At 38.2% G+C, this 13,194-nt stretch overlaps 1 protein-coding gene across 14 annotated transcripts in view; it reads left to right on the plus strand.

Annotated features, from left to right (window-relative positions):
- MAP4K4 (mitogen-activated protein kinase kinase kinase kinase 4) overlaps positions 1 to 13,194 on the plus strand; it is a 171,740-nt gene that overhangs the window by 110,233 nt on the left and 48,313 nt on the right. For all 14 annotated transcript variants that reach the window (XM_004686174.2, XM_004686175.2, XM_012727446.1 and 11 more), the window contains exons 5-8: positions 4,172 to 4,262; positions 6,153 to 6,283; positions 8,757 to 8,811; positions 10,550 to 10,628. In XM_004686174.2, the coding sequence (XP_004686231.1) occupies positions 4,172 to 4,262; positions 6,153 to 6,283; positions 8,757 to 8,811; positions 10,550 to 10,628 (356 nt within the window). The remainder of the gene's footprint in view (positions 1 to 4,171; positions 4,263 to 6,152; positions 6,284 to 8,756; positions 8,812 to 10,549; positions 10,629 to 13,194) is intronic.

Here is a 13,194-nt window from a genome sequence, read left to right on the forward strand (position 1 = left end):
TGCAGGAGTGGTGAGAGGATTCACCAGACACAGAGTGGGGAGCAGAATAGGCAGATTGACAAAATACACTGCTGAGGGGAGCAGCGAGTGAGACAGGAGAGTTCTGCCCCGCCATGTGGGTCACCTCGGAGCAGGGACTTGAACTCACACTGAAGCTGCTTCGTGTAGTGCTGGGCTTTAACCTGCTGCACCACCAGGAAGAGCCCATGTCTGAACAATTTTTTAAAGTGACCCTATACCTGTGACAAGTTAGGAGAGAATAAATATGAGAAACTTGATATCTGGTTTAAATGTTGCCTTCTGAAAGATATGATGAAATAACTATACATCTGCATAGGAAGAACAAACATGAGTGGACATTAACTTGTTCACTTCAGCAACTGTATGAGCAGGATATAAGCTGAGACTGTTGGTATCTTTTCCTTCCTGAAAAACATGGGAAAGTGCTTTTTCAGTGAGAGAATGACTGATACAACAGGGTTATTTTCATGTGTTCAGTGTGTTGTACTTAGTATATTGACATTAGGCCTAAGATATTATATTACTGTTATTAAATAGTAATAAGTATTACTATTATTTTTTAATAGTAACTGTGGTAGTCAGAATAATGTATGCTTTGAACCCCAAGATGTCCGTTTCCTAATCCTGCAAGTCTGTGACTGTTATCTTTTTTTTTTTTTAAAGATTTATTTATTTGTGCATACAGAGCTGGGGTACAGGCCAGAGGCTCAGGGGCGGCGAGAGGCTCCACCAGAGACAGAGTGGGGAGCAGAATGGGCAGACCCATGAAGTACACTGCTGAGCGGAGCAGTGGGCGGGTCAGGAGAGGTCTGCCACACCATGTGGTCACCTCTGGGGCAGGTGGGAATCGAACTCATGTGGAAGTGGCTTCAGCTTCTTAGTGCTGTGCTTTAACCCGCTGCGCCATCAGGGAGGGCCCCCACTTTTTATTTTTTAAAGAGTTATTTATTCATACAAGAATTGGGGTACAGGCCAGAGTTGGGCAGGGGGTGGTGGTGAGAGGATTTGCCAGAGACTTGAGCAGGAAGCAGAACAGGCAGATGGAGTAAAAGGCTGCTGAGGGGAGCAGCGGGCAGGTTCCTACCAGTTAAGACTATTGTAGGAAGAAGAACCTAAAGGTGGGGAATAAGTATCTACTCTACACTACTATGAGGGAGTCCAGTGAATGGATAGATGTATTTATTATATTAGTAACTGAAACTCAGTGGAAAGAAAGACCAATGGTTAAGGATATGGATGTTTCAGTTAGTCAGATTTGGGTTTAGGTAACTTGTGCTACTTACCTATTGCACACCCTTGGCAAAGTTATTCAACTTTCGGAACTTTGTAAATTTTAGACACAATCCTATGACTTACTCTCCATTACTATAAAAATTAAATATTAGTATATATGAATATTATAACATGTGGTTACATAACTAGATCTTGGTGCATATTAGTTGTCATTGTTCCAGTGTGGGATTCGCAAACAGAGAACGAGGTTTTAGTTTAAGTGTCCTAGGCATCAAATGTATTTTAGCTTTCAAAAACAATTTATGGCCCTCCCTGGTGGCGCGGCGGGTTAAAGCACAGCACTAAGAAGCTAAAGCCACTTCCACATGAGTTCGATCCCCGCCTGCCCCGGAGGTGACCACATGGCGTGGCAGACCTCTCCTGACCCGCCCACTGCTCCCCTCAGCAGTGTACTTAGTTGGTCTGCCTGTTCTGCACCCCACTCTGTCTCTCGTGAAGCCTCTCACCGCCCCTGAGCTTCTGGCCTGTACCCCAGTTCTGTACGCACAAATAAATAAATCTTAAAAAAAAAAACAACAACAATTTACATGTTCTTATATACAAAGCAAATATTATTTCCTTATCATATGTAGTAAATATATTTATCTATTTTATCACCATTGAACTCAGGCAACATTTAAAAGAGGCCTAGGTTGTTTGAGGCCCCATTGATCTGAATATAATACATTAATGGACGTTAATGGACAGCTTTTTGAGACTCAGCAAATGTTTTCTACCTTGTAGATACTCTGGAACATGAGTTTCCTTCATCTCTACTTTAACTAGAATGGGGGTTTTTTACGTCCAGTATAGCATAATGAACTAAATAAAAAATAATGCCCCTGGAAAAATCTGTCTGTGATGCTGAATTATATGCTTATTGTAGGAGTAACTGAGTTAGCTACTGTGACTGTAAAAACAACATGGTGGGAAGGAGGTGAACTCTCATAGGAAAGGAAAGTGATCACCTCTAGGCAGGTAAAGCCTGGATTTTGAAAGACAACTGGGAGTAGCTAATTTATGGGGGTAGGTGTTAAATTTAGTTGGTGTTACTCTAAGATTCTCAAAAGGTTCAGACATGAGAGTATAGGCCTCCAACATCAGTAGGACAGCAGGAATGCTCTCTTGAACTGGTCCACTGAAACTTATTTTTAAGATTCACAAGTTTATGAATAATGGTAGTACGTTCTTTCTGACCCTTTTCTACAGTCACATTTTACGCATTTTGGTACAAGTCAGTATGGGCACTGGTAACCTTTCATAATTTTAAAGAAGGGTCTTTTTTCCTTTGTTGACTATCCATGAAGGAGCTAGAGATACAGGAAGAATGTTTTCTTAGTTTTGAAACCCAGTAGGATGGGTATATATTGTGTATTTGAACTTGAAATACATAATTATTGTGACTTAACTTTTAGAGCTTGGGCATCTCTCTCCCCTGCTCCCCTCCCACCCCCACCACCCCTTTGTCATTTCATACAGGATAAATGCATTCATTGTGCATAGTAATCATAGGTTAACATTTTTAAGGCACTTTTAGAGTCTGCACAGTCCCATGTGTACAAGCAACCGTCCTTTGGCCATAGGTAAGGAGACATGTCTTAACATTCACTTCCCTTAAGGAGTAAGAATGCATGAAGGCCACATTTGTTTGAGAAGACATGGATACTGAGTTTGTTGCTAAGTGTAAGTAGAGGATTTGTGCAAGTTAGGCAATAAAAAATATAATCAAGTTTAAAAAGTAGGAATTGGAAAGATTAAGGACATGACATTTTTTCATCTCTCAAAGTTATAGCACGCTGAAAGGAGGAACTTTTGTTTTAACTGTATAGCACTAAGATACCATTTATTTTTAGTGCTTTTTTCCCTAGTCAGTGCTTTGTGGTATAACAGTGCACATCCTATGTGGTAGAAAAATAAACAGAGTGAGTCATCAAATAAGTTTAATTTTGTTTCAGTAAAATGATTGTTTAAGAAATTCTCTTTGTTAGACTAGAATTGTTCTAGAATAGCTGCTGTATTTAATCCATGTCCTATAACATAGTAATGATAGCAATAGTACCCACAAAAAAACTTAACTGGAAAATCAGATAAACTCTTCTGATCTTTTTGCATTGAGACATAGTAATAGTTTGCTAGTAACTTTAAGGGGTAGGCTGTTCATTTTGACTTCAGTAGCTGTATGATGGAACAAACAAATGAATTGTGACAATGGTGCATTTCTGTCCTTGAGACCCGCATGTGTTTTGTTCTTTCACCACCTTTTCTCACTCCAGATAGAAAGCATCAGAAGTGCTATGTATACCTAGCAGGGCTTATTTCCTTGAGAAAGGAAGCCATTTTATTTGAATATAAAGTCCTTTTGATGGCAGAATTGTTTTACACTTTGGCCGACAGTGAGATTTATCAATAGTTAGCACTTTGTCACTGTATGGTGGGGAAATGAGTGTTTAACCACCAAACTTGAAACCCCTTTCTAGTCCTTTACTTTCCCTGGGGAAGTTTCTAGTTCACATATACCCATGGGGTCACTCACTGAAAGACAGACATATAGCATGGGAAAGGAACCACCCTGTGCACAAATAGCACAAATTATAGCAGAGAAACTGAAGGTGGTAATCTAAAGTGTGTCTTCAAGGAACAGCTAGAAAGTGGTTGTGCACATGGGGGACCTTGCCCATTGCAATTAGGAACTGCGTACATCTTTCTGTATTCTTGGTATTACTGAGGATGGCTTTCTGGAAATGCACTCAGATTGATTGTATGTTCTAAATACGGTTACAGAACCTTTGATCCAGATGTGTACTTTGTTATAAAAAGGTATGTCTGGCTCTTTACTTTGACAAAGAACTCAACTTCAGCTCTGTCTTTTTCTCTTCAGGGATTGGCACATCTTCACATCCATCATGTGATTCACCGGGACATCAAGGGTCAGAATGTATTGCTGACAGAGAATGCAGAGGTGAAGCTTGGTATGTGATGGCTGTGCCGCCCGGTCAGATATGTGCTGCATGCTGGCCGCACACCTGCCTCTTCTGTGTCCATCGAAAGGTTTCCTCTGTTACTCAACATTCCTACTTCGCTTCTGTCTAAGAAATTGGAGCTGGGCTTCTCTGGTCCATTTTTCCCGTGCAGTGTTCTCGGTGTAGTAGCAAGTGTAATGTTTAAACCAGATCCTGCTCAAGGACCATTTCTGGCTTCCCATTGCACTTTCAATATGACACCTTTCTCACCATACTCCATAAAAAATGGTGCCTCCTACCTCTGTACTCTTTTTTTTGTGACCCTCCTCATTTTTCTCCCCTTCTTCAGTCACTCCTTTAAAATTTTTCCTTGCATTTGCATCAGGGCCTTCACCACATACTGTTCCCCATTGGGAACACACCTTCGTTTTCCAAACTTGTTTTTTTCTGTATACTCAGGTACTTTCCCAGTCTTATGATTTGTGTTGAGCCTTGATACTTATTCCCTCTAAAATGCTGATCACTGTTCATAATGTATAGATACTTATTTCTTCCAGTTTCTGACTCCTTTATCAGTTATGGGAGTGCAGTGACTAGGATTGTTTTATTCACCAATGTGTCCTTACCCAGAGCCTACCATTGTGCCCTGAATGTTGTTTATGTGTGGATGAATACAGCCTACGGTGTCTTGCCAGAGATGATTCTATAGTTATTCCCTTACCTAGCTCTGCACTTGTTCCTAACCTACTGTCACTTAATAGTCACATTCTCCCTCTAACACACACACTCAAACACACACACACTTTTTTTTTATTGCTTGTATAAAAATCTAATCTGCCTTTCGCAAATCTTAGGTGCATAGTAGTTCTGCTTTTAAAGCAGCTCTTCACCATTACTTTCTCTTTAGGCACCTGTATGTATTAGTTGTATATGGAGGAATAGTTTACTATTTGGAAAATTCCCTCTCAGCTAAGATAGGGGCCCAGCATTGTTGTCATCGCTGTCAACACAGCAAGCTGTGTGTGTTCCCACACTTGTGGCATGTCACCAGCCCCATGATAGCCCCATATCATCTGGTGATTGGTTGTTGTGCTGTGCAGACAGCTGTGCACTGACTGCCTGGCCCATGTACCTTTGTCTCAGAGTCATGTTCAGCATGTGAGTCTCCCTCCTGGCTATGTGACCAGGTGGTTTTCTGAGCACGTTCTACACACATAGTTGACATTGTGACTCTGATTCCTCAGCCTTCTTTAGAGCCTTATGTGTGAGTGGCCCCTCTGTTGTGCCCTCTTGCTAGGGGTAATGGCAGTGTGCAGTGTTGACCCTGACAAATGTCCTGCCTTCGGCTTTCCGTCCATCATCATCATTCAGTTAGGTATGGGGTATTGGAGTCACTCTGAAAAATCAGAAGTTCCCATTACTTTAGGGGGATGTTTCTTAGTGTATTTATGATTTTGCTTGCTTCTCTTTATTTAACTCAGTACTGTATTCTTTACAGAAGACTTTTGTTTACTTCTATTCATATGGTCAGTGCTGCTTAAGAAATAAGTTAGATGTGTCTCTGTCATTTCTTCTTGGGGCTTTCTGGATTTGATCTTGTTCATAGCAGTCATTCATGTTGAACTTGCAGAAAATTCACCTGGAAGTCCCTCTGATGGTTACTTTCACAGAAACTCAGGGTGGTGGTAGGGTCCAGCTGTCCAGGATCTTCTTGGTGGCTTTTTTCTGGAAGGATGCTTACTGATCTTGGTGACCTTGAGGTTGCATGTCTGTAAAATTGTAGTTTCATTTTACACTCATATGATACTAAGCATAATTTTACCTAAACATTTCTTTGTCTAGTATTAAAATTGTTCTTTAATTTTGTTCTACCTTTTCTTTTCTCCTCTCCTTCCACAGTCGATTTTGGTGTGAGTGCTCAGCTGGACAGGACGGTTGGGAGGAGAAATACTTTCATAGGCACCCCCTACTGGATGGCTCCTGAGGTCATTGCCTGTGATGAGAATCCAGATGCCACCTATGATTACAGAGTAAGAGGCGCCTGCTAGTAGGCCTTCACAGTGGGTGCTCTGCATTCCTGAGGGGTGAGGTCTCTGCTTACAAGTCACATCTCCCTCCCTACCCCCTTCTGCTTTGCTGTGAGGACAACCTGGGGCCTTGTTACAAGTGCAGGTTTGCCAGGGCAGTACTTACATGCTGTCCTCTCTTTGTCCATTGTACATCAACTCCCTTTCCCTTTCTGGGTGATACACTGCTTTCAAGGCAGTGTGTGCTTGTTTCTTTTAATGCATGGAACTTTAGAACGCCTCAGTAAATGTCATGTTTTTGCCTTGTTCACTCTCCTTTTTAATTTGAGCATTACAATCAGTCAATATTTTAAAAGTATTATCAAAAGATACAACAATAACGTCATCTTCTGAAAGAGCTTTGGAACTTTGATTTGGTACACAACATATTTAGATTATTAGAGTGACCTCTAGGGACTTGAATCAAAAGTGCATGCTTTTGATCTTGCAGAACCCATCATACCCAGGTGAATGCTTATAAAAACTTTTTCTTAACTAAATGAGTCTGGGTAGTTAATGCATCTGTTAATGTTATTCAAGATTGGATACATGTCCTAGTATATTTTAATATTTATTACAAATAATGTATTGTGAAACTCATTTTACCTATGATACAAGGGAATTTGCCTGCTAAAGTTTGTTTTTGTTTTAATGTATTACAGACTCTTCAATACATTATTAAATACCTCCCAAAAATTTTTTTAAAGGAGTTGTTCTTTTTTTATTATTTTTTTAACGCATATAGAACTGGGGTGCAGGCCAGAGGTGCAGGGGCTATGAGAGGATTCACCAGACAGAATGAGGAGCAGAACAGGGCACTGATGAAGTACACTGCTGAGGGGAGCAGCAGGCAGGTCAGGAGAGGTCTGCTGCACCATGTGGATTACCTCCTGGGCAGGGATCAAACTCGCACTGAAGCAGTTAACAGCTGTGGCTAGCTTGTATTGCTGCACTTAAACCTGCTGTGCCACCAGGGAAGGCCAATATCTCCAAAATTTTAAAATGTTTTCATACATGCCCCAAATATTATCATGCCAAAGTTTAAAAAAGCACCTTATTATGAAGCTCATAACTAGACACAGGTGGTAACCACTTAGGACAAGGCACAGTTTATCTGGTTTGACCATTAAATGTCAGTTTTTCTCCTAATGTTGTCTTTTGATTGATTGATTTTTTTTTTTTTGTCATTGAATGTCTCAATTGAGAAGCCCCTCCAACTTTTTTTTTAATCCCCATGATTTCAGCTTGTTGAGGCAGCAGTGTTCTCTAGTTTGATTTTTCCATTTTTCTAATTTCACCTTTACAAATCTTTGTAATGTCATTTAGCTTGTTTCCTGTAAACTGAAGAGGCTTAGTCTGTATCAAGAACAACCTTAGCAAGCTCATGGGGTGGGTATGCTTTATATTGCATCACAGCAGGGGGCATGAACATCTGTTTATCCCTCCTGATGCTATCAGTTATTAGATTAGGTTGGTGAACCTCTGCTTCACACCCTTGCACTACAGGAAAGACCTTAAAAATAAGAAATCGTGGATCTGTCCCCATTCTTACATTCTGACACAGGTGAGAACTTTGCAATGTAAATTATAAACTCTTCAACCGAACAACTTTAAATCTTTAGCTACCACTGGTAGCTAAAATAACACCAGTGGTAACTCTCCTATATTTGCTTCATGAACATTTTTGTTTGGGCTTTAAGAAGTTGGCTGATAAAATTTTTGTTTATAAGACAACTGTGCTTGAGTGCCTAACAGCCACAATTCTGGAAACAGAGTAAATAAGTAAACAAAATGCCTACCTTTATGAAACTCATATTTTACTGGGGCATAAAATTAAAATTCAAACTTTGAGATTAATATTTCAGGGAAATCAGAGAAAGAAGTTCTCATGCACAACTACAAGATAGGTAGTTTACTTGTAGCTTACTCATTTGGGTGAGGGAGAAATGAAGAAACCCAGAAGCATGATTCAAACTAGTGTACTATGATAGATTCTGTGAGTTCAGCTCAGAACCTTTAAATGCTTTCTAACCTTTAAACTTTCTACATCTAAATCAAGTTTGAGATACTAACAAAAATATTAATAAAGGTCAATCAGAACTATGAATCTAAATTGTCAAATACCTGTAAGGAAACAAAAAAACTTACTAGCAGAGAATGATGCAGTGGGCACTTAGAAATTCTTACAAAGATCATCTCTGGTTTATTTCATAGATATGAATGATTATAACTAACAAACCAATCTTTATTTTATCAGTTATCCATTCATTTGTAAGATGTGCTTACTAATGTGTTTGTGCTTATTGCTTCCCGGCAGATTTCTTTTCCCTTTATACACCAGAGAATGCCTTTATTTCATTTGTGTAAATAACCAGCAATGGTCGGTTACCAGCTTCATAGCTAAGTGAATCTATAACATGCTCTTTTATTTTTGCAGAGTGACCTTTGGTCTTGTGGCATTACAGCCATTGAGATGGCAGAGGGTGCTCCCCGTAAGTAGTGTTCTTTTCTTTACAGTTTGGTTGGTACATGTAACTGAAACCCAGGTTCATAACTTTAGAACGAACAGATATGTGGATAAAGCCTTTACTGGTGGGCATTTCGATAAAAGAATCCTAAATGCCATGACGTTTTAGGTGTAAAGAATCTATTTTCATTCACTATTCTTAGGAGCTCCTCCTGAGGTCAATAGGCTCTATTTTTATGTATTTAGGTTGTATTTAAAATTCCTATATATATAGATATGTATATCTAGATCCTTATTTATATAGAGATTTACATTTACACACACACACACACACACACATACAGAAATGGAACTTTAATTGTAGGGTACAGATAGTGGATTCAAAGGGTTAATACAGAATTATCACAAGGAGGGCAATGTGTATTATCTATTTCTTATAGCTTATTAGCTCCATGGAACCACCCATACCCATACCCCATCTGCCTCTGTACCCCATCTTCTTCACCCCTTTTGTTATTATTTTATTTATTTATTGTTAAGTTCGAATTTTTATTTCTTCTATTGTTTTCATGTAATTGTTTTTTGGGATGTTTATATTCCACAGATGAAGCCATCTGAAATCTTTTACTTTTTGACTGATCTCATTCAGCAAAACCACCTCATAATCTATCCATTTTGTCCTAAATACCACCAGTTTAATCTTTTTAACAGTTGTATAATATGCCATTGAATATATATACTCCACAGTTTATCCATTCATCTGTTGAAGGGCACTTATTTGGTTCCATGATTTGCATTTGTAATTTAGCTTCTAAATCCATGAAAACTTCATAAGATTGATTTTTAATCAGGGACAAGAGAGGGAATTACAGAAAACAAAGGAAAATAACAGCATTTTCTCCTCATCCCCTTAAACAAAAGCTATCATCAAAGATGTGTGACTGGTACATAATTACTGCTGAGTAAATATTTGTTGAATGAATGGGAAAAAATTAACAACATCTAAGAATTATTTTGCAATACATAAATAGATACCTGTCTTGAAACTACATGTATCCCACTGAAGAACTGAGATGGGAAATATTTCCTGGTCCTTTAGCTCAGTTTTCTTTCACAATGAGAATTATATTGTCTTTCTCTTTGACCTCCATTTCTCAGTTGTCTTGTAAGAGTCTCATAAAGATAAACACAAAATACACATTGCATATTGTGTGTGCGCACACCAACTGTGCTTATATTGAAGAAATGAGTACAAAACGTTAATTGCACAGAATTAAACTGTTTTATTCTCACAGTTTTGCTCTTTTATAGTAATACTAGCTTTAACAATGAGCAGTTAACATTTTGGAGGGCCTCACTGTGCATTACTCTAGCCAGTCCTTGTGTGAGGGAACATCTTTATAAACAGTGCGAATTTAATCCTCACAACTATAAAAATGTAATTATTTTCATTGTAATCTCACACATGGTTTGGAAACCTAAGTTTTAATTCCTTTAAGACTTTGAATCAATATTTATCTTTCATTTATGAACTTCCCAGCATCTATTTGAAATTGTATATTCATTTTGTTGCCCTTGTCCTCTTTATATTTTGCTTTGCTTAAATTGGGAATTCAAGGTATGCCCTGAGGTTCATAACTGAATGGCTAGACTACTTGATATGAAGCCTACCAATCAGATATATCTGATACTGTGAATGAGCCCTAGGAATCAAGAATGAATAAAGTAAGTACCATACTGACACCACTGTCTCCTTTTCCTAGCTCTCTGTGACATGCATCCAATGAGAGCGCTGTTTCTCATTCCTAGAAACCCTCCTCCCCGGCTGAAGTCAAAAAAATGGTAAGCTATGTGTGTTTTTTGTTCTTAACCCTCCCCCTTTTTTGTTTCTTTTTACTTTTATTCTTGGACATAACTTTCATCATTCTAATTCCTTAAGAATGCCAAAGCAGTCCTCAAAAATACTAGTTAAAAAAATGCACTTATCAATTTTGTAATTAAATGTAAAGTTCCAAATACATTAAAATTACTTCTGTTTTGCACCTGCAACCTCTGAAGCTTCTTGTTTTTCTGATTATTATCTCTAAAATTTTATTTACTTTTCCATAGAAGAACTGGGGCATAGGCCAGAGGTGCAGGGAATCACAGAGGATTCTCCCGAGAGAGTGGAGAACAGAACAGATGGATCTGCTGAAATATACTGTTGAGGGGAGTAGTGGGCGAGACTGGAGAGGTCTGCCACGCCATTTGTGGGTTACTCCCTGGCCAGGGATGAATTCAGGCCATAGAGGTGATAATGCTGACAGGACTTAATAACCCCTAGCCACCAGAGAGGCCTCTTATTTTCCTCATATTAGAACCATGTTTTTTGATTCTTGTTGTAGGGAACACTATATGGATGAATGGGTCAGAAACATTTTATGCACCAGCATTCATGTTTAGATACAGCTTTCATGTTGGTGGCTTCATCTTCCATGCCTAGTGACTTACCAAAGAATTTCTTACCATAAATACTCTTCTCTTTCTGAGGATTGAGAATTCTATGCAAATTATTCGGAGTTGCAATGCCACCTAAATGCATCTTTTTCTAGTAACTGGGAAAGATAGTGACTAAGGTATTTAGACATGGCTTCATGAGCATGTGACCTTTGCAGTGCAACAGTAATCTTTTTTTTTTTTTTTAAACAAAGTCTTTGTACTTGGTCTACTATTCCACCATAGCCATTTGTAATTTCTTAACAGTCTTTGAACAGAAGGCTCTAGATCTTCATTTTTTACTGGGTTTCACAAATTATATAACTCATCTTGAGCCTCCCCTTTCAAGTTAGAAAATTCCAAGCAAAACATTATTCTAGATTTGGTTACTTCATTTGCAACTTACACATATATTCCCTTGCAGTTGCCTAATGAACTTCTGAAGATTTCAATAAAAGCTTCATGTTTCCTAATATATTGATTTTTTATTCACACTGTTTTTGTCTGTAGTACTTTTTAATCCCCTTTTTGTCGAAGTATATCAGATACACCCCTAACTGACATCTTTTTCATGGCCCCTTGTTCTGACTCCCACAGGCAAAATTAGTCTTCTGCTCTCAATTTTCCAACATTGTTTCTACACATGAACTGTTACATACCAAAATCTGCATTGCATAGAATATCAATTAGCCATTATATTTGATGCAGACTGATAAATATAGGGGTTGTTATTTCTTGGATTTACACAGTTCTCCCTTACACATTGACATAGAATCCTGGTTATTTTCATACTGCTTTTCTGCTATCTCAAATACTAAATGACTTAAGTTTATAGCAGAATAGGAGAAGTAATTGGTTTAAGTTAAAGACCTGGTGGGATGTCTTTTTATCACTTGCACTGACAACTAGGCCCCATCATAATTGAAGTAGAGGCTAAGATATATAGCTTCCCTATAAACCCAGGAGAAGGTCTCTGCCAAATTTGGAAAGAATATGTCTAATTCACTTTTGTCTCTCCTATAATTTCTCAGCCAGCTCTTTGGATTTAAACCACTATTTGTTGAATGAGTGATTGAGTATATCAAGAGTGCTAACTAATGACTCAAGGGTCACGAAAATTTCATCATGTGTATTTTAGTTAGCCAACTAATAGTCTGAAATATAGCAATAGCATTTGAAAACAGTCATGTTGTTTCTAACATAGACAGGTTTGTAAAATAAATAGAAAAGAGTTGAAAGAAAAATAGAAGAAACATTATGCTAGAATTTCGTTTTGTTTGCAAATGGAAGACTTATATAATTTATATGTGATTACTGTAGCTCATGAAAATACTTGCTTAGAAGACAAGGAAAGGGTTGGTAGTAAAAAGTAAAGCAAGTAGTTTATAAATAGCAATAAATTATAAAGGATATAAAATTTGAATAAGGGTAAGTTATGACACCCGGTAGGCTGGATTAAGCACATCTTTTATGGGCAGAGATGGAATGATCAATCAGCAGCTAGTATTGATAAAATACTAATTATACCTGAGGCGTCAAGAGACCTGAGTATTTATTGAAAGGCACACTGATATTTTTGTTTTCTTTTCTTGTGATAAATTATTTTTTAATACAAAATAGTGACAGTTGGCCATGTTAAATACCATAATAGCCAAAGAACAGAGTTTCATGTTAACATTTAAACATGATTTTAAGTAATATATTTCTAAATACCTTCACCTTATTATAAAAACAAAACTGGGTGCCTGGTGGTGGGTGTGGTAACATGCATCTGAAGAAGTGTGATCCTATACCTCTGAATCTTACAGTGTTGTAAAACAAAAAAAGTCTATTAAAAATAAATTAATCAGGCCCTCCCTGGTGGCGCAGCGGGTTAAAGCACAGCACTGAGAATCTGGAGCCGCTTCCTCATGAGTTCGATTCCCGCCTGTCC

The sequence above is a fragment of the Condylura cristata genome, unplaced genomic scaffold, assembly GCF_000260355.1.
Source record: "Condylura cristata isolate star-nosed mole 26May11 unplaced genomic scaffold, ConCri1.0 scaffold00020, whole genome shotgun sequence".
Lineage (NCBI taxonomy): Eukaryota > Metazoa > Chordata > Mammalia > Eulipotyphla > Talpidae > Condylura > Condylura cristata.